The 27,559-nt window shown below is 42.2% G+C and overlaps 1 protein-coding gene across 8 annotated transcripts in view; it reads right to left on the bottom strand.

Annotated features, from left to right (window-relative positions):
• Nucleotides 1–10,948: 10,948 nt before the first annotated feature.
• Nucleotides 10,949–27,559, bottom strand: part of LOC140481361 (transcription factor COE3-like) — a 485,497-nt gene continuing 468,886 nt past the window's right edge. For 5 of the 8 annotated variants that reach the window (XM_072577432.1, XM_072577459.1, XM_072577476.1 and 2 more), the window contains one exon: nucleotides 10,949–24,944. In XM_072577432.1, coding sequence (XP_072433533.1) covers nucleotides 24,913–24,944 — 32 coding nt within the window. In that variant the 3' untranslated portion in view covers nucleotides 10,949–24,912. The remainder of the gene's footprint in view (nucleotides 24,945–27,559) is intronic. The other 3 variants (XM_072577442.1, XM_072577468.1, XM_072577484.1) reach the window with 1 other exon arrangement.

The following is a 27,559-nucleotide window of genomic DNA, read 5'->3' as shown; positions in this document are numbered from 1 at the left end:
GGGAGTGGGATTGAAAGTTAACAGTGATAAGTATAGATACTGATGAATTAATACTCTACGGAGCTCGAAGGCTTCGTTCTATGTGCCATGGGAATACTCACTCGGTCTAATGCATCCAGTCATGGTTGAATAATCTAGATGATAATGTGAGATTGATATTCTGCACTTTCACACGATTACCTTTGGGATTCAGAGAGTTGTTGGGCTGTATTCCCTATTGTTTTTCACACCATCAAGAGATTAAATAAGTTGAGAAGTGTATATGACTGTTCAAATAGTTCCCTGAAGTTGTCACTCATTCGAAGTTTTCCGACTTTCAAGTGCGCCATCCAACATACTAATTTATCCGGTTTTGCACCCACCGCAGGTGTGAAAAGAAAGAAAGAGCTTCCATTTCTGTTGCAACTTGCTCACCGTCAGGAATCCCCAGGAGCTTTGAGAAGCCTGGTCACCATTACAGGGTATGGAAATGTCTATATTGCACAAAGCAACTTTTCATCAAACAGTGAAATCATGACCAGATGATTTGAGTGATGCAGAAGGATAAATATTGATCAGAACACTGGGAGAACGCTTGTCTCAGTTGAATGTTTCATTTGAAAGATGGTATTTCCAGCATTTCTTCACTTTCTCCCTCAGCATTGCAGTGTTGAATCAATCTTGCACATGTTGTTCTATTGTCTTGGAGCAAATCCCTGCACAGCACCCCACCACAAACCAACTACATTCTCCTTTATCCTTTGAATATTTGCCCTTTGAATATTGAAATAGATAAAGTTCTTAGAGTTAAGGGGATTAAAGGGTATGGAGGGAAATGGGAACAGGAGACTGAGTTGAATGGTCAGCCATGACCATATTGAATGGCGGAGCAGTCTCAAAGGGCTGAATGGCCTCCTCCTGCTACTGTTTAAAGTCATAGAGTCATAGGGATGTACAGCATGGAAACAGACTCTTTGGTCCAACTCGTCCATGCCGACCAGATATCCCGACCCAATCTAGTCCCACCTGCCAGCACCCTGCCCATATACCTCCAAACCCTTCCTATTCATATACCCATTCAAATGCCTCTTAAATGTTGCAATTGTATCAGCCTCCATCACTTCCTCTGGCAGCTCATTCCACACACGTACCACCCTCTGTGTGAAAAAGTTGCCCCTCAGGTCCATTTTATATCTTTCCCCTCTCACCCTAAACATATGCCCTCTAGTTCTGGACTCCCCGACCCCAGGGAAAAGACCTTGTCTATTTATCCTATCCATGCCCCTCATGATTTTATTAACCTCTATAACGTCACCTCTCAGCCTCCGACACTCCAGGGAAAACAGCCCCAGCCTGTTCAGCCTCTCCCGATAGCTCAAATCCTCCAACCCGGGCAACATCCTTGTAAATCTTTTCTGAATCCTTTCAAGATTCACAACATCTTTCCGATAGGAAGGAGACCAGAATTGCATGCAATATTCCAACAGTGGCCTAACCAATGTTCTGTACAGCCGCAACATGACCTCCCAACTCCTGTACTCAATACTCTGACCAATAAAGGAAAGCATACCAAACGCCTTCTTCACTATCCTATTTACCTGCAACTCCACTTTCAAGGAGCTATGAACCTGCACTCCAAGGTCTCTTTGTTCAGCAACACTCCCTAGGACCTTACCACTCAGTGTATAAGTCCTGCTAAGATTTGCTTTTCCAAAATGCAGAACTTCGCATTTATCTGAATTAAGCTCCATTTGCCACTTCTCAGCCCATTGGCCCATCTGATCAAGAGCCTGTTGTAATCTGAGGTAACCCTCTTTGCTGTCCACTACATCTCCAATTTTGGTGTCATCTGCAAACTTACTAACTGTACCTCTTATGCTCACATCCGAATCATTTATGTAAATGACAAAAATAGAGGGCCCAGCACCGATCCTTGTGGCACTCCACTGGTCACAGGCCTCCAGTCTGAAAAACAACCCTCCACCGCCACCCTCTGTCTTCTACCTTTGAGCCAGTTCCGATTCCAAGTGGCTAGTTCTCCCTGTATTCCATGAGATCTAACTTTGCTAATTGCTATCTTTACTTGTGAAATACCTTTGTAGAGGCCAGTATCTTGTCACCAAGTCACTTTTTGTTTACACGTGGAGAGCCCTTGACACTATTCCAGCTTCCCCAGAGCCAGCTCTCAGAGTGAGCTGAACCCCGACACTCTTGTTTGTATCTAACAGCCAGGGCTCTCTGATTAGACCATAGAACATAGAACATAGAACAATACAGCACAGAACAGGCCCTTCGGCCCACGATGTTGTGCCGAACTTCTATCCTAGATTAAGCACCCATCCATGTACCTATCCAAATGCCGCTTAAAGGTCGCCAATGAATCTGACTCTACCACTCCCTCGGGCAGCGCATTCCATGCCCCCACCACTCTCTGGGTAAAGAACCCACCCCTGACATCTCCCCTATACCTTCCACCCTTCACCTTAAATTTATGTCCCCTTGTAACACTCTGTTGTACCCGGGGAAAAAGTTTCTGACTGTCTACTCTATCTATTCCTCTGATCATCTTATAAACCTCTATCAAGTCACCCCTCATCCTTCGCCGTTCCAACGAGAAAAGGCCGAGAACTCTCAACCTATCCTCGTACGACCTACTCTCCATTCCAGGCAACATCCTGGTAAATCTTCTCTGCACCCTCTCCAAAGCTTCCACATCTTTCCTAAAGTGAGGCGACCAGAACTGCACACAGTACTCCAAATGTGGCCTAACCAAAGTCCTGTACAGCTGCAACATCACCTCACGACTCTTGAATTCAATCCCTCTGCTAATGAATGATAATACTCCATAGGCCTTCTTACAAACTCTGTCCACCTGAGTGGCAACCTTCAAAGATCTATGTACATAGACCCCAAGATCCCTCTGTTCCTCCACCTGACCAAGAACCCTACCATTAACCCTGTATTCCGCATTCTTATTTGTTCTTCCAAAATGGACAACCTCACACTTGGCAGGGTTGAACTCCATCTGCCACTCCTCAGCCCAGCTCTGCATCATATCTAAGTCCCTCTGCAGCCGACAACAGCCCTCCTCACTGTCCACAACTCCACCTATCTTTGTATCATCTGCAAATTTACTGACCCACCCTTCGACTCCCTCATCTAAGTCATTAATAAAAATTACAAACAGCAGAGGACCCAGAACTGATCCCTGCGGAACTCCACTTGTAACTGGACTCCATGCTGAATATTTACCGTCTACCACCACTCTCTGACTTCGACCGGTTAGCCAGTTTTCTATCCAATTGGCCAAATTAACAGCCCTAATCAGGGAACTCATATTCCATGAAATCCACTTGGTTGACCTTATTTCAATCATTACAACTTGTCCTTGTCTTCCCTTTGGCTTTTATGCTTGCCTGAAAACTGTCAGTATTCATAAAAATCACTAAACTTAACACTGTGTATCTTTCTACACACTCACTGTGTTTTTCCAGCACTCTTCTGGTTTTAAAGCCACTGAAACCCCCCTTTCTTAACAGGGACAAGATTAGACTTGGTGACAATGGCCCTCTTATTTAAATAACCTGCTGATAGTGACTCTTTAAACTATTAAGATCTGGATGCCTCAGTCCTGATGTCCAGTCATCTAATCTGGAAGATGTTGTGTGTACCTGTTATGAGGAATGAAGATAACATGCATTTAGCTAAGGTGATGGCCTAAGGGCATTATCTCTGGCCTATTAATCTAGTGGTGCAGGTAATGTTCTGGGGTCCCGTGTTTGAATCCTGTTTGAATAGCATGTGGTGAAATGTGATAGGCAATAAATAAAAATCTGCAATTAAATATCTAAATCTTCATTCACAGGACATATGTATAATTTGCTAGGCCATTATTTATTGCACAACCCTAATTTCCCAGAGGAAAGTTAAGAGTCAATGACATTGGTTTGGTCTGGAGTCATATGTAGGCCAGACCACATTTGGGATATTGTCAGCAGTTTTATCTGTGAGCTGTATCTTCGGAAGCATGTGCTGGCCTTGAGGGGGTCCATAAGAGGTTTATAGAATGGAGATGATTGACTTGTCTTATGAGAAGCAGCTGAGGACTATGGGTCTGTATTTGATGGAGTTCATAAAGATGAAGGGGGAGGGGGGGGGGGGGAATGCATCTTATTGAAACTTACAGAATACTGAGCGGCCTGGACAGAGTGGACATGGAAAGATGTTTTAACTAATAAGGAGAAATTAGGACCTGAGGGCACAGTCTCAGGGTGAAGGGTGATCCTTTAGAATTGAGATGAGGAGGAGTCACTTCTTTCAGAAGGTGGTGAATCTGTGGAACTCATTGCAGCAGGGGGCTGTGGACACCAAGTCTTTGAAAGATAGACAGGTTCTTGATTGATAAAGGGATCAAAGGATAACAGGGAGAAGGCAGGAGAATAGGATTGAGAAATGTATCAGTGATGATCAAATGGTAGTGCAGACTCAATGGGCTGAATGTCCTAATTCTGCTTCTATCTTGTATGACCGTATGTCCCAGTAATATTACCTGCACCTTCTGTCAAATGACTTTGCATGCTGATCTAAGGTACAAAGTCCAAGGCTTGAACATAACACTCCAGTTGAAGCCGAACCAATATTTCATTAAACTAAAACAAAGAATTGTGGATATGGGAAATCTGAAACAAAACAGAAATTGCTGGAGAAACTCAGCAGGTTTGGCAGCATCTATGGAGTTCCAACGAAAGGACACTGGACTCGAAATGTTATCTCTGTCTTTCTCTCTGCAGATGCTGCCAGACCTGCTGAATCTCTCCAAAAATAATTTTTGTTTCAGTATTTTATGAAGTTTTATTGTAACTTCCTCGGTTTTCTACTGCCTCTATTTATAAAGGAGGATTGTGATTAAAAACATAATAAACACAAAGAACTGATTACTTTCTTTAAATGTGTTTCACGTGTTCGTGCAGGTGGGAAAATTATGAATATTGTGTTATTTTCTTTCTTAAATTCTTTTAGAGCAGCCTTTGCCTTATATATTTTTTTCTCTCTTTCTCTCACTATCTTCTGTTCTTTCTTGACTGTCCTGCAAAATTATCCCTTCTCAAATGATTAATTTATCCCACAAAAGAATAAAACACATTTGAAAAATGGAATTGGATATAATCTTGAAGTGAGTTTGGAGAAGATTTGTAGCTCAGGTTGAGGTTCTAGATGTAACTTTGCTTGCTGAGCTGAAAGGTGTGTTTTCAGACGTTTCGTCACCATACTAGGTAACTCATCAGTGACCCTCCGGTGAAGCGCTGGCGGTATGTCCCGCTTTCTAGTTGTGCGTTTAGGTTTCCTTGGGATCATTACCTGTGGTGATGTCATTTCCTGCTTTTTTTATTAGAGGGTGGTAAATGGGGTCCAAGTCGATATGTTTGTTGATAGGGTTCCAGTTGGAATATCATACTTCTAGGAATTCTCATGCATGTCTCTGTTTGGCTTGTCCGACAATGGATGCGTTGTCCCAGTCAAAGTGTTGTCCTTCCTCATCTGTATGTGAGGATACTAGTGAGAGTGGGTCATGTCTTTTTGTGGCAAGTTGATGTTCATGTATCCTGGTGGCTAGTTTTCTGCCTGTTTGTCTAACGTAGTGTTTGTTACAGTCCTTGCATGGTATTTTGTAAATGATGTTCATTTTGCTTGTTGACTATTGTCACAAACCAGGAGCTGCCCTCAGACCCATAATCTCACTGCCTGGAACACCAACATACAGATTAGTCAAGGAACTATACTAAAGCACTTAGTAGAAGACTCATGCCACTCCATCCACTCCACCCCAAGAATTCCTGAATGCAATCAAAGATGTCAAGATAGCAGAGGATTAAATAATGGTCTCCTTTGACTTAGCAGCCCTGTTCACATCCATCAACATCAACCTGGCCAAGGAAACACTGGCTACACTATTAGAAGAACTAAAGACACATACACCAGACACTACCAACTTCATCAGCAAAAACATCGTCAAGCTGGTGGACCTATGCCTTACCACCCACTTCACTTTCAATAACAAAACCTACAGACAAACCAATGGAACACCCAGGGGATCTCCACTATCAGGGTTCTTAGCAGAGGCAGTAATGCAGAGACTCGAACAAACAGCTCTGCCAACCATCCAATCCAAACTTTGGGTCTGCTTACAGGGACGACACTTTTGTCATTACTAAATGAAACAAACGAGAGGAAACCTTCAAGACCATCAATAACACCCTTCCTGACATAAAATTCACCAAAGAGGAGGAAAACAACAACAAACTGCCATTCCTAGATGTTGCAGTGGAGCAAACAGCCAATGGGGAACTTTAAACCAGCATCTACAGCGACTACTGAAGCAACCATCCCAACACCCACAAACGAAACTGCGTTAGAATATTATTTCAACAAGCCACCACATACTGCAGCATAGAGGAACTACGAAGACCAGGTGAAAGTCTCCTATATAGTATATTCAAAAAGAACAGGTACCCAATGAATGCAGTCCATCGCTTTCTCAGCAACAAACCCAAACAAGCAGACAAAACACGTCCAGAAACCCTAGCTACTCTCCCCTACACCAAAGACATTTAGGAAATGGCTACCAGTCTACTCTTGGCACCACGGTAGCCCACAAACCAACCAACACACTGAAACAGCAGCTAACGAATTTAAAAGACCCTATACAGCCAACAAGCACGTCGAACATCATTTACAAAATACCTTGTAAGAACTGTAACAAACACTACATTGGACAAACAGGCAGAAAACTAGCCACCGTGATACATGAACATCAACTAGCCACAAAAAGACATGACCCACTGTCACTAGTATCCTTACATACAGATAAGGAAGGACATCACTTAGACTGGGTCAACATGTCCAACCTAGGATAAGCCAAACAGAGACATGCACGTGAATTCCTAGAAGCATGGCATTCCAACCAGAAAGCTATCAACTAACACATCGACTTGGACCCCATGTACCACCTTGTAGGAAAAAGAACAGGAAATGACATCACCACAAGAAATGATGTCGCCAACCCAAGGAAACCTGAACACATAAATAGAAAGGGGGTCATGATACCAGTGCTTCATCGGAGACTTACTGATGATGTTACCTAACATGGTGACAAAATAGCTGAAAATGAACTTTCTAGCTCAGCAAGCAAACTTACATGCACAATCTTGAAGTGAAAGTAAGTGGCAGTTGGAGTTTAATTAAGATAACTGTGAGGTGCAGCATTTTTGGAAAGGCAAATCAGAGCAGGACTTACACACTTAATGGTAAGGTCCTGGGGCATGCTGCTGAACAAAGAGACCTTGGAGTGTGGGTTCATTGTTCCTTGAAAGTCGAGTCGCAGATACATAGGATAGTGAAGAAGGCATTTGATATGCTTTCTTTTATTGGTCAGAGTATTGAGTCCAACTTGACCATGCCAACCAGATATTCCCTACAGTATGGAAACAGGCCCTATGACCCAACAAGTCCACACCGATCATCTGAAGAGTGACCCACCCAGACCCATTCCCCATATTTACCCCTGACTAATGCATCGCACACTATGGGAAATTTAGCATGGCCAATTCGCCTAACCTGTTCATTTTTGGATTGTGGGACCAAACCAGAGCACCCGGAGACACAGTGAAAACTCTGAGGCTGGAATCGAACCTGGGTCCCTGGTGCTATGAGGCAACAGTGCTAACCACTGAGCCACCCCTATTCTAAATATTCTAAATTAATCTAGTCCCATTTGCCAGCACTTGGCCCATATCCCTCTAAACCCTTCCCACTCATATACCCATCTAGATGCCTTTTAAATGTTGTAATTGTATCAGCCTCCACCACTTTCTCTAGCAGCTCATTCCATACACGCACCAGCCTTTGCATGAAAAGGTTGCCACTTAGATTCCTTTTAAATTTTTCCCCTCTCACCCTAAGCCCATTCCCTCTCGTTCTGGACTCCCCCACCTCAGGGAAAAGACCTTGTCTATTTATCTATGCCCCTCATGATTTTATAAACCTCTATTAAGTCACCCCTCAACCTCTGATGCTCCTCATATGTCCCCAGCAGTTCCTCATCTGATGCGTCCTTCATAGCTGGGATCATTCTGATAAACCTCCTGAAGACTCCCACAACCTTAGATGCAGAGTCCAAAACTGTGGATAATATTCCAAATGCAGTCTGACCAGCCTCGCAATTCCATTTCTGCTTTTTTTTTCTATTTCTCTTGAACCAAATGCAAACGTTGCATTTATCTTCTCAACTGACAACTGAATGCGTATGTTGAACTTCAAAGAATCCTGAACTAGGGCTCTCAAGGTCCTTTGCACTTTGGTTTCTGAAGCCTTTCTCCAAATTAGAAAATAATCTACCCCTCTATTCTTCCGGCCAGAGTGCATAACCTCACACTTTCCCAAATTGGATTCCATCTGCCATTCCATTCCATCTTCTTTGCCCATTCTCCTAGCTGTCCAAGTCTTCTGCAGCATCCACCTTCCTCAACACTACACGTCCCTCCACCTATTTCTAGGAGAAAATGAGGACTGTAGATGCTGGAGATCAGAGTTGAAAAGTGTGATGCTGACAAAGCTCAGCAGATCAAGCAGCATCCGAGGAGCAGAAGAATCGATGTTTCGGGCATAAGGAGTTCCTGATGACGGGTTTATGCCCGAAACATCGATTCTCCTGCTGTTTGGATTCTGCCTGATCTGCTGTGCTTTTCCAGCACCACACATTTCGATTCCACTTATTTCTGTCTAATCTGCAAATTTAACAACAATTAATGTATAATGTGAAAAGTTGTGGTTCCAACACTGACCCTTGGGGAACTTCACATTCTTAATTACATGATTGCCAGTGAAAGAGCAGGGGAATGTCATATCAAAGTACCAACATGATGAGTTGAATGGCCCCAAGGGGCTGTCACTTTCTTGATCCCAAAGAAGAAATCTTGAGGAGTGGGACTGAGAAGAAATGATCAATTGAGGGTGACCTGAGAGGTTTCCACCTTCAGGTAACATTGCCCTGAAGGCCCTAATCTGCTGCTGGTTGCCAAGGTGAATAATAAAGCACCCATTCGGCTGCCTCTGGGATTGTCCTGATGGTGGATGGGCCACATTCGGTGCTCGAGGTCCATCAGATACTTGAAGGCATTTTGTCCAGGAGCCACCAAGACGTCCTATGGAGCCTCTTGAGATCTGCAAGCGCTAGAGCCCTCCGATCTCTCTCTCCTACAGCAGCAGGACTAGCCTCCTCTCTGGGCGCGACTGGTGTCAGACCATCTGACTGGGTCCACAGCATCGGACATGAATCTTTAACATCTTGCCAGAGGCAGCCCATTACCAGATGTCCTTTAGAGAGTAATTTCATTTAGGATGTTAAAGACTGGCTTGTTCCAACGAGTTTGGGATTGGGTCTAGAAATAGCCCTGATCCACATTAGTTTAAAGGTTCTTAAAACACTGTCCCTTCTGTGCTGTCCCATCCAACAGTCTCACAATTTTGAATGCCTCTTAATATACATTAATTTATTATGTTTTCTTAATGTTGTGGTAGCTAACCCTTCAGAGAATTTTATGCCACATTGTGAATTGAACTGAAATGAACTTTGTTCTTTCCTTAGTATGTAAGATCATGAGACATAGGAGCAACAATTAGGCCATTCAGCCCATCGAGGCCGCTCCACCAATCTATCATGGCTAATAGGTTTGTCAACCCCATTTTCAGGCTTTCTCCCTGTAACATTTGATCCCCTTGATACTCAAGAACCTATCTATCTCTGTCTTAAATATACTCAATGATCTGGCTTCCAAAGCCTTCTGTGGCAGTGAGTTCCATAGATTCCCCACTCTCTGGCTGAAGAAATTTCTCCTTATCTCCATTCTAAAGGAACTTCCCTTTACTCTAAGGCTGTGCCCTCAGGTCTTTGTCTGTCCTACAAATGGAAACACCTTCCCAACATCCACTCTGTCCAGGTCATTCAGTATTCTAGGTAAAAACAATGACTGCAGGTGCTGGAAACCAGAGTCTAGATTAGAGTGGTGCTGGAAAAGCACAGCAGGTCAGGCAGCATCCGAGAAGCAGTAAAATCAACGTTTTGGGCAAAAGCCCTTCATCAGGAATACAGGCAGAGAGCCAACTCTTCACACTTTAGGCTCTCTGCCTGTATTCCTGATGAAGGGCTTTTGCCCGAAACGTTGATTTTACTGCTCCTCCAATACTGCCTGAACTGCTGTGCTTTTCCAGCACCACTCTAATCTAGACATTCAGTATTTTGTCAGTTTCAATTAGATACCCCCATCATCCTTCTGAACTCCATTGACTATAGTTCCAGAGTCCTCAAAAGTTCCTCGTATGTTAAACCTTTCATTCCTGGGATCAGTCTTGTGAACCTCCTCTGGACCCACTCCAGGGCCAGTACAACCTTCCTAAGATATGGGAACCAAGATTACTCACAATATGCAAATTTTGGTCTGACTAAATTATAAAGCCTCAAGCATACATTGCTGCTTTTATATTCTCCCGTGCAAACATGTAATTTATTGTTAAAGTTGCGCTGGGGTATGGTGACATAAACACTTTTTTTTGTTAAAAATACAAGTGACAATAATTTTCCAACCTATTCTATTCAAAATCTCCCTTTACGTTTCTTTCATTGCAGGGAGAATAATGCCAGACTCTCTACCCTCAAAGACATCCCACCAGGGTATAGCCCAATGGGTGTATTTAAAATCACAAACTTTTCGAGTGGCCCTGATGAAGAAACAGCGCTCTGAAAACTTGTGATTTTAAATAAACCTGTTGGACTATAACCTAGTGTTGTGTGAGCACTGTCTTTCTCCACCCCAGTTCAACATCGGCATTTCCACATCATATCGCCAAAGAAGTACTTAATCCTGGGAGTGAGGATGGTGGATGGACCCAGAATACAAAAAGGAGAGACCAGAAGTAAAGGTGTTTCAATTAATTTATTTAGGAATTGTAAAAGTCATCATGAAGACACTGATATTATACACGGCTTTAAGTACAACTTGAGCAAGAGTTCAAAGAAAATAAAAACTTTTTAAAAATCACAAAGTGTTAACAGCATTTCTTTTTTTTTCAAACTACGTACAAAAAAACACAACGGAGAAAGGATTATTAAGCAACAGACTGGTACCAGTTTCATTTCACAAGAACAGCAAGCATTTAAACATATCGTACTGTACAGTACTTGGCAAAACCCCATGTAACCCAGAGAATGTTCAACCCTTTGATATCAATATATACACAGCCTGTACATTACACACACACACACACACACACACACACACCCACTCACACACACACACACACACACACACACACACTCACACACACTCTCTCTCTCACAATTTCGGTGGAAATATCACCTCGTGCTAACATTACTATTGCCCAAAACCCCTGTTCAATCTGTAGACTCTGAGCCTGAGAGACCAGACGTTCTCAACTTTGATTCCCTCATTTGCACCAGGTTGACTGACGTTAACCAGTTGGGGTAGGTGTAATTGGCCCCAATGTCTCCTCACCTTCGGGTGGTGGGGGTCACAGAGTCAGGGGTGGGGTAGGGCAGGGATACGATGTGGGGGACCATTGAGGAAGAGGGAAGCGAAATGGGGACAGAATTATTTATAAAATTGGGATGGGAGGGGAGGAAGGTTTTAATCTTGATTGCTTGGAAATCACTAAGAAAAAAGGCTCCTGAAATGATAGCTATGGGAGAAAGGATATCGTTGGAGAAGGGAAAAAAAAGACATGGGCTCACTTGAGAAGCTTGCTGGCCTTCAGCATTGGAACAAGTGAGAGAGTTAATTACGATCAATGTCATTCTATGGTTTGAAATGCCCAGGCACCATTGAATAACTAACTGGTGGTAATTTCTCCAAGCATGTGTTGAAAGACATAAGCTCACACTCATAGACTCACCTACTGAGAGTCAGGTCATGGTTAGATGACAGTCAGAATGGGAACCTTGGCTGGTGTTTGTCCCCATCCTGAACCCACAGGATCCTGAGACCAATTACACTGTTCACTGGGTGACAGTGACTAAGAACAGCATAAGGTATATATTGTGCTAACACTTCTGTGCTTCCCATCAATGTTCTAATGCATGGTGTGATATTGCCCTCCCAGTGTGTGTTTAGTGCTGTAATGTCTTCCCAGACTACAAAACATTCTCTGGAATTTATTTTGATAATGTTATTCTTTGTGCTTATTGACAAATACAGCTGGCATTGGAATTCATTTTATCATTTGTACCAGGTGCCAGCATCAAACTCAATTGGGCAGGGCACCACAGAATCAATTTATAGTAAAGATTCCTTAATTGGTGTGGACTTGTTGAGCCAAATGGCCAGTTTGCACACTGTAGGGTTTCTATGATTCAGCAATCCCACAGCACATACAGCCACGGCTACTTTCACAATAAAGCTCCATATGCACTGTCCCATCAAATGTTCCCAGGTATGGCATGGATTTGATACAGAATAGATCTCCTTCTATACTGTCACATTAAATGCATGCAGGGTCAGTACAGCATGAGTTAGATACAAAACAAAGCTTCCTCGACACTCTCCCCCTCAGACACTCCCAGGGCAGGTACTGCATAGAGGTACATACAGAGTAAAAGCTCGCTGTACGCTGTCCTCAAAAATCTTTCCCACAACAGGTACAGCACAGAGATAAATGTTTTCTCATTCATTCATGGGATGTGGGCTGGGCCAGCAATTATTACCCATCCCAAGAGTCAACCACATTGCTGTGGGTCTGGAGTCACATGTAGGCTGGACCAGGTGAGGATGGCAGTTTCCTTCCCTAAAGGACATTTGTGAACCAGATAGGTTTTTCTGAAAAATAACAATGGATTCATAGTCATCATTAGACTCTTAATTCCAGATTTTTATTGAATTCAACTTCCACCATCTGCCATGGAGGGATTTGAACCTGGATCCCCAGAACATTACATGGATCTCTGCATTAATATATTTTACTACTGTTTTAAATTGAAAAGAAAGCTGCAGCTACACTGTCCCCCCTCAAACACTCCCAGGACAGGGACAGCACAGAGTTTGATACAGAGTAAAGCTTATTCGAAACTGTCACTCTTCAAACACTCTCAGGGGTTAGATACAGAGTAAAGCTCTCTCTACACTGTCCCCATCAAACACTCCCAGGACAGGAATAGCATGGGGTTAGATACAGAGTAAAGCTTCCTCTACACTGGGCCCATCAAACATTGCCAGGAGAAGTACAGCATGGTATTGGACATAGAGTAAAGCTCCCATTACATGATCCCATCCAGGCAAGTATAGACAGGTGCTAGATGCAGAGTATTGCAGTCTCTATTATGCACCCATCAAACATCCCACAAGCTCAGCAATGAAAAAGCCATTTGTTCTGGTATCAGTGTGCCCATTTGACACACTTATCGCACACATTAACATAAGAGCACCACACTTTTACATTTCACTCTCCCTCCCGGCGATTCCCAAATCAATTGACTTCCATTGTTCATGAGGTGGATTACGTTTTCATTCAGATGGTCATCTTTAACAAATATCGGGACCACCCTTGAATCCCCACCCCTACCACCCCTGACCTCTGGTGGCCTTCTCATTGTGTGCTTCTCGATCAGTGAGCGATGGTATTCTCTCTTTTCTTCCCTGGGCTGCTGACAATCTGCTAGAGTTAAAGAAACTCTCCAAAACTGCACTCAAGAAGTGCAGATGACCTAATTTGGAGGCAGTTTCAGCCTTAGAGATGAACTAGATTTGCAGTCATGCAGACATGTTTTAACTTGGAACTAAATGGTGAGAGTATCCGTCAGATATCAGTCCACTCAGAACTGAGCTCCTAATTTCTGTTACTTAGGCTGCTGGACACTTTTTCAACGTCCAGGCCTTGTATCACAATAGAGTCATACAGCACACAAACAGACCTTTTAGCCCAACTCATCCATGCTGTCCAGGTTTCCTAAACTGAGCTGGGCCCATTTGCTTGTGTTTGGCCTATATTCCTCTAAGTCGAAGAGTGTAGTGCTGGAAAAGCACAGCCAGTCAGGCAGCATCAGTGTAGCAGAAGAATCAATGTGTCAAGCATAAACTCTTCATCAGGAAAGCTTATGCTCCAATCGTCGATTCTCCTGCTCCATGGATGCTGCCTAACCGGCGGTGCTTTTCCAGCAACACACTCTTCCACTCTGATCTCCAGCATCTGCAGTCCTCCAAACCTTTCCTATACGTATACCTGGCCGAATGCCTTTTAAATGTTGTAATTGTGCCTGCATCTATCACTTTCTCTGCCAGTTCATTCCACCTATGAACCACCCTCTGTGTGAAAAAGTTGCCCCTCGTGTCCTTTTAAAACCATTTTCCTCTCACCTTAAAAGTATGCCTGCTAGTTTTGAACTCCCTTATCCTAGAGAAGTGACCTTACCTATTCACCTTATCTATGTCCCTCATGATTTTATAAACCTCCATAACAGTGAGCCAGTGAAAAAAGTTCAAGTCTATCCAGCCTCTCCTTATAAGTCATACCTTCCAGCCCTGGTGACATCCTGGTAAATCTTTTCTGAACCCTCTCCAGCTTAATAATATCCTACCTGTAGCAGGGTGACCTGAAATTCTCACAGTATTCCAAAAGTGGCTTCACCAATGTCCTGTACAATCTCAACGTGACATCCAAACCTCTCGACTCAGTGCTCTGAGCAAGTGTGCTGAACACCATCTTCCACACCCTGGCTACCTGTGAGTTTTCCAAATGAATTTCACTTGGAAATAAATGCTCACGCATGAGTTTGCCTGTGTGTGAAGATGTGCATGGTTTATTTTGTCAAAAATACAAAATAACTAATAATCCAACAGCCAACCATAGCCAATTATTGGAAGCTTTGTGTAAAAATGAGGAGGCAAATATCTGTGTAATTGTGGTAACCAACTGAGCACTAACTCCAAACCAACAAACTCTGCAAAGTTTCTCTGTATTTAAATTAATACTTGGTCAGCTGATCTAATATCTCCTAATGTTTTGGTTATTAATTTATGCGAAATGGGTATTGCTGGCCAGGCTGATATTTATTGCCTATCCTTATTTGCCCAGAAGGCAGTTAAGTGTCAACCACATTGCTGTGTTTCTGGAGTCACATGTAGACCAGGCGAGAATTCCTACAGTGTGGAAACAGGCCATTCAGCCCAACAAATCCATGCTAACTCTCCAAAGAGCATCCCACCCAGACCCATTCCCCCCACTCTCTCTGAATCTCCCATGTTTAACCCATCTAGCCTTCACATCCCTGGACATTATGAGTAATTTAGCACAGCCAATTCCTCTAGTTTTCACATCTTTGGATGGTGGGAAGAAACCAGAGCACCCAGCGGAAATCCACGCAGACACAGGGAGAATATACAAACTCCACACAGACAGTCCCCGAAGGCTGGAATCAAACCTGAGGCTGTGAGGCGGTAGTGCTAACCACTGAGGCACCATACTGCCCAAGGTAGGTAAGGCTAGCAAATTTCCTTTCTTAAATAGGATTAGTAAACCAGACAGCTTTCCCCTGGCAATTAACAATGGTTTCATGGACTCTTAATTCGACCAGACATCATAGCAGGATTTGGATCTGCGTTCCCAGAACATTACTTAGGTCCCTAGATTAGCAGCCAAACAATAATACTACTAGGCCATCATCAACCATTACCATCTGACAACCCTACTCCCCTAAGGGTTGACATTTTGATTTGCTTTATTTATTGTCATGTGTATTTTGTTACAAAATACAATGAAAACTGTCATGTTGTGTGCTGTGTGCCAACTCTGCTACAACAGGCCTTAGAACCACTTACTCTATAACAGGTACACCCTTCTTCAAGAGAAGTTGTGAAGGTAAACCTAACAACTCAGAGGGTAAAACCAGTAAAAAAAAATCTGTAATACTTGAAAATGAACGTACTGGTTAACTGGAGAATTGTTGGGATGTATGCGGACAGAAAACATCACTCGCAAGTTTTGTTCCAAATTACGGAGGCTTTCAGAAATGACAACTAGCGGGAAAATGTTGATAGTTCCTTAAGCAACATGGAGGAACATGGGCGGCACAGTGATTAGCACTGCTGCCTCACAGCGCCAGGGAATCGGGTTCAATTCCCGCCTCAGGAAACTGTCTGTGTGGAGTTTGCACATTCTCCCCGTGTCTGCGTGGGTTTGCTCCAGGTGCTCCTGTTTCTCTCCCACAGTCCAAAGATGTGCAGGTCAGGTGAATTGGCCATGCTAAATTACCCGTAGTGTTAGGTGCTTTAGTTGGGGGTAAACACAGGGTAGGGGAATGGGTTTCTCTTCGGGGGGCGGTGTGGACTTGTTGGGCTGAAGGGCCTGTTTCCTCACTGTAGAGAATCTAAAGTAATGGATACAATTCTAAAGAGAGCTTACAGCAAAGGGACTTGAGTGTACATGTAGGTGAATCATTGGACTTACCAAGATAGGTTGAGAACACAGTTAAAGTACACAGCATCCTGGACTACATCAATATGGATGGGGTACACAAAAGCTAGGAAGTGAATGATAGTAAGTCTGTATAAAACACTGATTCAATCTCAACTTGAGTATAACTTTATATTCAGTTCTAGGTACCACACTTTAGTAGGGATGTCATGGCAGAAAATATTCATAGAACTATTTCTGGGGATGATGAATTTCAGTTGTGTAAAGAGATCGGGAAGTTGGGACTGCTGTCCTGGAAGAAGCTTGATAGGAGATTAAACAATTAAAATCATTGGACAGAGCAGATATGGATAAAGTGTTCACATTGCTGGAAGAATCAGGAATCAGAGGGACACTAATTTAAGTAATTAGCTGAAGATGATACGAGGTAAAAACGACTGCAGATGCTGGAAACCAGAATCTAGGTTAGAGTGGTGCTAGAAAAGCACAGCAGGTCAGGCAGCATCCGAGGAGCAGGGGATTTGACGTTTCGGGCAAAACGTCAATTTTCCTGCTCCTCGGATGCTTCCTGAGCTGCTGTGCTTTTCCACGACCACTCTAATTTAGAGTGAAGATGATATGAGGAAAGGCTTTATAATTCATTTGTGGGATGTAGACTTTGACGGCAAGGTCCACATTTACTACCATTCCAAAATACACTTGAATAGGTGGTGATGAGCTGCCTTCTTCAACTGTTATTGTCCTTGGGATATAGCAACACCCACAATGCTGTGAAGGGAATTCCAGGATTTTGACCCAGCAACAAGTGAAGGAACAGTGATATACTCCCAAGTCAGGACGGTGAGTGGCTTTGATGGGAACTTGCAGGTGGTGGTGTCCCCATTTGTCTGTTGCTGTTCCCATGTGTCTGTTGCTGTGTCCTCTCTTCTCTGCTGTTATTAGACTGATAAATGGACTCTCTAAATTCAAATAATGCTGATCTTGCTAATGTTGCTCTTACCTAATACATGCCCTGTGTGATGTAACTTTTACACCGTCTAGTTTTTGCTCACTCTATGATCTGCATGTTCTTGTTTACTATGATGTGCTTGTACAGCTCGTAAACAAAGCTTTTCACTGTACTTCAGTACATGTGACAATATATCAGACAAGTCAAATGGTACACGTGCTTGGAAGATTGTGTCAAAATCACTGACAGATTTACTGCAGTGCATCCTGCAGATGACACACATTGTGTAATGAGTTGACAGGGCTTGGAGTACAGTGCCTGAGAGTATGGCAAAGGCAGGGACAATGAAGGTTTTCAACTTTTGAAAAGGAAACATTTTTGCAAGTCAACAGTGCAAAAGCAAGAGAGTACCATGAGTTGCATAACTCCTTCAGAGGGAAAGCACAGATGTATGGCTGAATGGCCTCCTTCTGAGTTGTCGTCATTCACTGATCATACAAATGGCCTATATCCAAGTTTTAATTCAGAAGTCACACAACACCAGTTATAGTTCAATATATTTATCTAAAATCGTAAATTTTCAGAGCACTACCCCTTCGTCACCTCTGAAAGCTTATGATTTCAAATAAGGCTGATGGGGCATAATCTCTTGTCACATGACTTCTGACCTTGTCCAACATCGGTACCTACACATCAAGTTTTAAATGTAATTGTTTACATGGGATGCCCACCTTTACATCAACTTTCAAAATATATTCTATTTCATATCTGCTGGTTTATCCTTTGTGCCCTTTGATTGCTGTTTTCTGAATAAACAAGTGAACTTCTTGCTTACAAAAGAAAGCAAATATTGCACATGTAAAAGCATCTAGATCTACCAATATTACAGAATAAATAACATAATCTCTGAACCCATTATACAAGATCCATATTATGTATTCAAAATAATTTACACCAAGAGCCAAATTACCTATGAAACTACATTTTCTTTAAACAGTGGAATCCCTGCCCCAACCACAGTGTCACAGAGAATCTGAAGCATGCTATAAAGCCCTACTTAAGACTGGCCAATTCTGATCTTGTTGAAATGTGATCAGCTTCAATAAAACAACTCTATAAAAAAAATTCCCAGGATATGAGTGATGGTAGTAAAGTGCTTGTATCCAACTCTAATTGCCCTTGAGAAGGTGATGGTGAGACAACATGTTGAACTGCTGAAGTCCATGGGGTGTAGGTACACTCACAGTGTGAGTCAGTTGTAATACCACTGATCTAAGGGCCCAATCTAATGATTTTGAGGGATGGGCTGAAATTATAACAGGATAAATGCTAAGAGAATATGTCACCTCACGGACAAGTCTGGGACCAGGAATCATAGATTTAGAATAAAGGTTAATATCAACTTAATACTAAAGAGGAATTTCTTCTCTCAGAAGCGTGTGAGTCTTGTGGAGAGCGTTGGGGGCACAGTCCTTGTGTATATTTAGGCTAAGATCGATAGATTCTTGATCAGTTGGGGAGTCAAGGGTTACGGGGAAAGGGCAGGAAAATAGATGTGAGGAATGTCAGATCATGGCTGATTGTATTGAATGGCAAAGCAGGCTCGAGGGGCTGAATGGCCTATTCCTGTTGCTACTCTTATGATTTTAAGGTAGCTGGGATTAAATAAATTCAAGTAATTAAATATAGAATTGCATGTTGGTAATAGGAGCCGTGAAGCTATCAACAGCTATAATGACAACATTAACCATCTGATTCACTAACGACCTTTAGGGAAGGAAATCTGCCATCCTCACTTGGTCTGTCCTAAAATGTGACTTCATGGTTCAAAGTCAACCACAGTAATGTCTTCTGAAATGGCCATTCATTTCAAAGGCAATTAGGGATTTGAATTGTGATGCCGGTACCCATGAAAGAATTCTCTTTTTACAAAAGGGATTTTGACCTGCCAACACTGAAGGAAGGCTTAATACAGTTACACGTCAGGATGGTTCTTTAGGCTTCCACTGACTTCTCACCTTGTTATTCTAGGCAGCAGGACAGGAGAAGTCACAGGCTTGGGAATGAGTTTGAGTGAGCAACATTTGGAAAACACACTCTCACCAGGAAGTCTAAAAAAGGCCACCATCAGCTAATGTAAGAAAGGTTTTAATCTGCTTCAAGTCATCCCCATGACACAGAGGACCCAGGAAATGGTTTAAATAATGGGTTACTATTGCAAACAAAAAAAGATTACCATGCATTGATGCAGCAACTTATTCATCTTTCAAAAATGTATCATTGTACAAATTCAACGAATTAGTAAAAATCTGCAACAGAAAGTTAGGTTATTTACAATGATTATGGATTACTGTAAAAGTAATCTGGAATTATTAATGAGCGTCAGGACAATTTCTGTCCCTGCTTCATCTGGCCTACATATATCTCCAGCTCAGAGTGATTATGGTGTTTCTTAATTGTCTAGCAAGCCGTTCTGTGGTATCAAATCAATAAAAAAAAACATTTTGGAAGTAGCTACATCACAAGTTTTGCTTGAGAGTAACTAGAGGTGGGCAGCATAATCTGGCCTAGTCAGTGGTGCTCACATCCCATGAACGTATTTGAAATATTCCACTTTCCTACCCTCGGCCCAAACACTTGTTTTGTCAGGTCATATTATTTTAATATGTGTGGCGTGTTAGTTGATGCACAGCTACTGTGGTTAGGCAGGCAGAGAAGTCATTTGTGCACAGCAAGATTCCAAAATTAGCAGTTTGGAACTTTGAAACATAGGACTCAGGAGCAGGCCATGAGGCTCTTTGACTTTACTTTGCCATTTGATAAATCAGGGTTGGTTAGATTGTGTTCTCAACACCATTGTCCTGTTTGCTCCCTCAGAATCCATGATTCACTTGTCCATCAGAAATCTATCTAACTCAGCCTTGGATATAGTCAATGACCCAATCTTCACTGGGAATGAGAATTTAACACTCTAATGACTTTCCAAAAGAGAAAAAGAAAATCATCTCATCTCCACCTTCAGAGGAAGATCTTCTACACTCAACCTGCAGCCCTTGGTTCTAGTCTGGCCCTCAGGGGAAAATATCTTTCTTATCTACCTATCAAGTCCTTCATATGAGATAGAAGGATATAGGATCCCACCCCTTCAAGCACATTGAGCTTTTTTTCTTGCAGAGTAACCTTAGATGTGGTCCTCAGGGTCCTAAATGTTTAAAAATAATGACTTCTTATGTTTCAAAACTCCAATGGCTAAATTCCCAACCTGTTCCACCTTTCTCTATAGAATCACAGAGTCATTGAGTCATAAATTATCCATTCATTGCAGGAATGAGTCATGTGTTCCTTCTGTAAACTGCTTCTAGCGTAGTTACATCCTTTCTCAAACAAGGAGACGGAAACTTTATGCTTTGCTCCAGAAGTGATCACACCAAAGCCCTGTACTACTATAATTATCATCCCTACTTTTATCATCCATTCTCATTGCAACATAGATATTTCCTTAGCTTTACCTGTGTTTATATGCATTTACTGTATCTATTGTGATTCACATACCAGGACACCAAGATTGCTCGTATCAACAAGGTTAGGAATCTCTCTCCATTTAAATAGTGTGTTGATTTTCTATTCTTCCTACTAAAGTGAACATGTTCACATTTCCCACTCATGAGCCCATGAACCTATCTGTAGCCATCGTGATTTCATTTAAAGCTACTTTGGAGCACCAATGGACTCATGCCTGGCCACCAGGTCCATGGCCCACGGTGGAGCACTTAACAAGAAGAACTGAAAAGTTGAACGCTTTTTCTTTGTTTTCTTAATTTTTCAGCCTTTATATGCTATGTTTTTTTTTTCTCTCTGTTTTAATAAGGCATCAGAGAGTGATGTTTTTCACTGTATTTTGTAACGGGATGTTGAGTTAGTGAAATATGGATATTCTGTGTATCTGAAATTAATTACTAATTTCTCAATATTTCTGTAGCCATGGTGATTTCATTTAGAACAGTTTATGAGAGCTACTTTTGCAGCACCAATGGGTTCTTGTTTACTTTCAGATCTTTTATAATTTAGCAAAGTAAACCACCAGGCTTTATTATAGGTTTGAATTTTTTTTTAAGCTTGGGAGAAACAACCAAAGCTTAGAGAGCAAATTTCTTTTCCATTTTACTTTGTTTTGTGCAATTCTATGAAGTTCTTGGATAGAAATGATTAAATAGAGCAGTGCTATAAGAATGAGTGAATCTGATAAAGCTACACGAGAGTAGTTACATGAGAGTAAGTGGTTAGGGTGATAGTTCCAAACACGAAGTGATTGGATAAACCCTTGGAGAGCTTACTTGAAACTGACTAGATTTTAACTCAATTATAAAGATAATTCCAGGAATGAGCTATCAGTGTTTTCAGTCTAGGAGTTAAAGTCACATTTACCTTAACCCTATCGAGGCACTAGGAACAGATTGCTTTCTCTGGTGTGAGTCCTGAATAGGAGTGTTTTTGGGTACTACACAAGAGACATATTTTGGGAACTTTTAAAGCATTGTTTTGAGATTAGTCAATAATACTTTTACTGTGTGTCCAGGATCTGACTTCTGTAGTAATAACAGCAGCTGGGATCATAACTCACTTTGTATTTCACTTTATAAATTGTTTTTGTCTTCATAACAACTCCCTTTCTTGCCTATCTTGGTGCCATTGGCAAAATTAGCTTCTGTACATTTGATCTCTGCAATCAAGTCATTGATATAGATTGTAAATAGTTGAAGCTTCAATACTGATCCCTGTGGCACGCCACTTGTTACAGCTTGCCAGCCAGAATATGATCTATTGTACCCTTCTTTCTGTTAAATAATCTTTTGCAAATATTTAACCCCACCCCTTCAAACACAATGAGCTCTTTTCTTGCAGAGTAACCTTCGATGTGGTCCCTTATTAAGTATCATTTAGAGATCCAAGTGCACCATATCCACTTTTTACATCATTGTTGTTACTTCCTCGAAGAATTCCAATAACTTGTGATTTATCTTTAGCAAAAACATGTTGATCCTGTCATGATTTTCTAAGTATCCTGCATTAGCCACTTTATTAATGGAAGTTAGCATTTTCCCTGTGACAGATTTAAGTGGTTTATAGCTTCCTGCTTTCTGTCTCCCTCCTTGTTTGAATAAAGGTTTTACATTCACTATTTCCCAACTGCTGGTACCCTTCCAGAATCTAAGGTAGTTTGGAAGATTATAATGACTGCCTTTACAATCTCTGCTGCAACTCCTTTTCAGACCCTGACATCCAGGCAATCTAGTTCTGAGGCCTTTAGCTCTAATACATTTCTCATCCCAAGACATTTGAACCACAAACAATATGTAAAAGACCACTGAAGCAAATCAAACATTACCTCTTGAGGAGTCTAAGAAATGGACTGATATGTTCCAGTCTGTAGTGTGACAAGATCAGATTTTGCATCACTAAGTTGACAATATAGCAAACATCATTGTTTGACTAATTGTGTTTGGTCCCTGTTATCCCTAATGAGAATGGAATTTGCAGTGAGCATGGGATATTAAGCAAAGTGTGCTATGGTCAAGTACTTGTGCTCAAAGGAAAAAAAATCAGCTCAATGGCCTCCTGTCTCCTATTTATTAATTGACTTGGAGACAGTAAGGACTGAAGATGCTAGAAGTTAAAATCTTCCAGCCCAAAACATTGTCCTTCCTGCTCCTTGGATGCTGTCTGACTTTCTATGCTTTTCCGGCTTCATATCTGTTGACTCTTATATATTAATCTTTGACAATTCCACCCCTATTTCCTCCAGCTGAACCTGTCATGTCTGACACTAATGTACCCAGTTGGGTTGCCAGCTGGTGTAGGACTTGCGTTCATGTAGCACCTGTCACAACCTCAGGATATCCCGCAGGATTTCCCAGACAGTGCAGTACTTCAGAAGTAGGAGCAAAGTAGGACACATTGGCAGCCAATTCGAACATGCCGAACAGTGTGAAAATGACTAAACTATTTGCTTTGGCAATATTGGAGGGTGGATACGTGTTAACGGTGAACCATGGACACTTTGCTGTTTGTTTTCAGAATGGTATTGCCCACATGAGGGAGCCTCTGTTTAAATAAAAAAAGCCTACTTCTGACAGTGCTGCATTCCCTCGGTTAAGTATTGGAGGACATTTGTGCAAATCTCTGGAGCAGAGCTGAAAGGCACAACGCCCTGACCCTTGGGTGGCACCCACTGAGATACGAATTCACAAACGAAAAGCAAATTGGAGACACCTTCGTGAAAACCTATCTCCATTGTATCTGTCCAGACCTTGTTCCCAGCTGGATTGGGCCTGGTCAGATTTGTTTCTTTACCCAACTCCCCCTGTTCTTTATACAAAGAGTTGTGAAGCTGAATGTTCTTGCCCATTAGGTCAAGCACTCAGGAAACTTGGGATCTCGCGCTGTGACAGAAACACCACGGATGGAATGCTCTGGAGCCCTGGGAATATTCTGTGCAGTGACGAGCACGCCATCTGGAACGTTTCAAAGAGCCGCGGGATAGGCCTGGCCGGATGGATCCTCGCAAGCTTATGCTTCACGAAAGGGATGTGATGGACATTGGTATGATGGCTTCTGCCCAAGGTGACAAGAGAAATAGAAAAGGGAGAGGGAGAGAGAATTTCATGAGATTTAATTGGGATGCTTCTCATAATATTTAAGTAATATGTCACCACACCTTCAGGAGCAACAGGCTGTCTGGGGAACAGCACACTGGTGTACAAAGGCTACCACAACCATGTGGGATCTAAAAGGCATGGTGTGATCAAACCTTCACTGATGATACAACCAACGTGGTCCTCCTTTGTTGAGTATTCTCTCAATTCCTCTTCACTTTTCTTCACACAATCTTGTTGGCATCAACTGGAAGTGATTTTGATGTGAAGATGTCTCTCAGTTCTCCTCTCACTGTTGTGACTGTCATCAATGTTAAGATTTTCTCCTCTCTTCGCTCGTGTCCCAATACTCTTTGTTCCATACAGAATAAAGAAAAAGAATGAGGAACTGATCTCCTTGATGTTGGCTTTTCGAATGGTTGTGCTCATAGTCATTGGCCCATTTGAGTGAAAGGAGACAGGGGGGTGGGGTATGCTGGATGAAGAGACCGGGAGGGATGCAGAAGGGGGTAATTTGGAGGTTTGAAGAATCCAGGAAAGGTTGGGAAGTGATGGTTGATGGTGGGGGGGGAAGGCAGGTTAAGTTCATTATCTGTCTCCTGCACATCACCTCCCATTGTTTAACACACGGACAACTGCTCAGAGTATCGCTTCAATAAAAAATTTCTAAGAATTCACGGATAAAACATTGTCATTGCATGAAACGTCTCAAAATAGAGGTGCGGGGGTGTGGGGGAGGCGGTTGGGGACAGACGAAATAAAGAAAAAGAGGGGGCGACGTTGGGGCCTTGTTTCCTGTTTGGCTCCATCTGTTGACGTGTGGAGCTGTTTGCCTTCATCGTGCATAAGCTGCCTCTGCTACATCGGAGGAACTATCAGGCCAGACATGGCTTGAAGACAAAAGGAAAAAAGAAAGAGGAATGACAAGTTAGACTGGAATGGCCACCCTTGCATGCATTTATTGAAATGTAACACCACCTAACAGGGCTCTTTATGTTGTCCACCTGCTCCCTAGGCCGAACATAAGAAACAGTAATGGGAATAGGCCATTCGACACCTCAAGCCTGCCCTCACCTTTCTATAACATCAGGGCTGATTTGTCCCAGGCCTCAACTCCTTATTCATTCCAGCTCCTCATAGCCCTCCCAAAAATTTGTCTGCCATCTATTTAAACACTTACAGTGATCTAGCCTCCCCAGCTCTCTGGGATCGAGAATTCTAGACATTCACTAAGAGACAGAAAAAACTCCTTCGCATCTCAGTTTTAAGTGCGTGCCCCCTTAAATTGTAACCACATCACCCAGTTTGAGAACTACTCCACTACTAGAAGCATCTCCCCAGCATTTACCTCATTAACCCGTGTCAGAATCTTGTACCTTTCAATACGTTCAGCCCTCATTCTTCCAAAATCTAAAGGCTTTAACCTGCTTAGCTGGTCTTGACAAATCAACACCTTAATCCCAAGAATCAGCGTCCTGAATCTCTTCTGAACTGCGTCCAATGCCAATATATTCTCTACTAAATACGAGATCAAAACAATACATAAAACTCCAAGTATAGCCTCACCAACACCCTGTCCAACTGTATTAAGATTTCTAAATGTTTAAATTCCAACCACCTACCAATACAAACTAAAATTCCACTTGATTACTTAGTTCTTTGCAGGATCTGATTACTAACTTTCTGTATTTCATTCACAAGAGCTCCCAAAGCTGCATTGTACTGTGTTTTATTTTAAATTCTCTCCTTATTTAAATAATAGTCTGCCTTTTGATGCTTCTTGCCAAGATGTTCCAGCTCACACTTTCGTAGATTAAACCCGACCAGCCAAAGTTTTGCCCACTCCCTCATCTATTTTCCCTCGTAACTTCCATTTGTCAACCCAACATTCCATCTCACCCAGTGTTGTGTCATCAGCACATTACATTAGATATTACATTCTGCCCCCTCCTTGAATATAAACAGCAAATAATTGATGCTCTTGCATTGATCATTTTGACACTCCATTAATTATATCTTTACAACCTGAAATAAAACTTACTAATTCCGATATTCTGTGTGTTAGCCAATCCTCAACCCATGTGAAGACATTAGCTTCAAAACTGAGATCTTAAACCTTGTGCAAAAACTATTTATGGGGCATCTTATCAAATACTTTCTGGAAAATCCAAATACATGACATTTACTGGCTCCCCTTTATCAACTCTGCGTGTTATATCCTCAAAAGAACGAGCAAATTTATCAAATTTCACAAAACCATGTTGATCTCATTTGATGGTCATGACGTTGAGGTGCCGGTGTTGGTCTGTGCTAGACAAGGTCAGAAGCCACATGACACCAGGTTATAGTCCAAAAGGTTTATTTGAAATCACAAGCTTTCAGAAGTGACTTCACCTGATGAAGAGGCAGCACTCCAAATGCTTGTGGCTTCAAATAAACCTATTGGACTATAACCTGGTGTCATGTGACTTCTGACATTGTTTAATAGTGTTAAGCTTTTCTAAATGCTCTTTTACTTTAGTAATAATAGACTCAAGCATTTTCTCAATGACAAATGTTACATTAATTGGCTTAACGTTTCCTGCTTACAGGCAAAATACTATGGATGCTGGAAATCTGAAACAAGCACAGAGGATGCTGGAGAACTCAGTAGGTTAAACAGCGAAACAGAATTAGCATTTTGAGTACAGTACGATTCAATGTCAGAGTAGTAATGGAATTGAAACATTTTCTCTGGTACTCTCTCCACTGATGCTGATAGATCAGCGGAGTTTCTCCAGTATTCTTTGTGCTTGTTATAGTTTCCTGTTTTCTGTCTCATTCTCTTCTTTGAAGAGGCGTATCACATTGGTGGACTCTTGTCCGTTAGAATCCGTCAGAATGCAGTGAGTTCTCTGCAGCTATTTCTTTCAAAACCCTTGAGTGCATGACATCAGGTCCTGGCGACATGTCTGCCTTTAGTTCCGTTTGTTTACTGAGCACTGCTTGTGCACAACATCACAAAATGGTAACAGCCAAATTTAGTGGGCAGTTGGGAAAGCAATTGCAATTGAAATTGGAAGCCTTTGTTTTAGTATTAAAGTAGGGAAGTTTTTGTAAAACTGCACAAAGGACTAGGTAAACCACACATACTATTATCAGTATTAAGCTCCTTATTGAAGGAAAGCTATACTGACATTGAGGGCAGTCAAGAGAAGGTTCATAAAATCCCTACAGTGTGAAAAAAGGCAATTGGGTCCAATAAGTCCACACCGATCCTCCAAAGAGTAACCCACTCAGATCCATTCCATTACCACTCTATATTTACCCCTGATGTTTACCTAACCTACACACGCCTGAACATGACAGGCAACTTAGCATGGCTAATTCACCTAACCTGCACATCTTTGGACTGTGGGAGGAAGCCAGAGGGAACCCACCCAGCCATGGGGAGAATGTGCAAACTCCACACAGACGGTCACCCGAGGTTGCAATCAAACCCAGGTCCCGAGCGCTGTGAAGTAAC

This window comes from Chiloscyllium punctatum, chromosome 1 (genome assembly GCF_047496795.1).
Source record: "Chiloscyllium punctatum isolate Juve2018m chromosome 1, sChiPun1.3, whole genome shotgun sequence".
Lineage (NCBI taxonomy): Eukaryota > Metazoa > Chordata > Chondrichthyes > Orectolobiformes > Hemiscylliidae > Chiloscyllium > Chiloscyllium punctatum.
The sequence above is the reverse complement of the archived record's forward strand: the minus strand, read 5'-3'. Positions and strand labels throughout refer to the sequence as shown.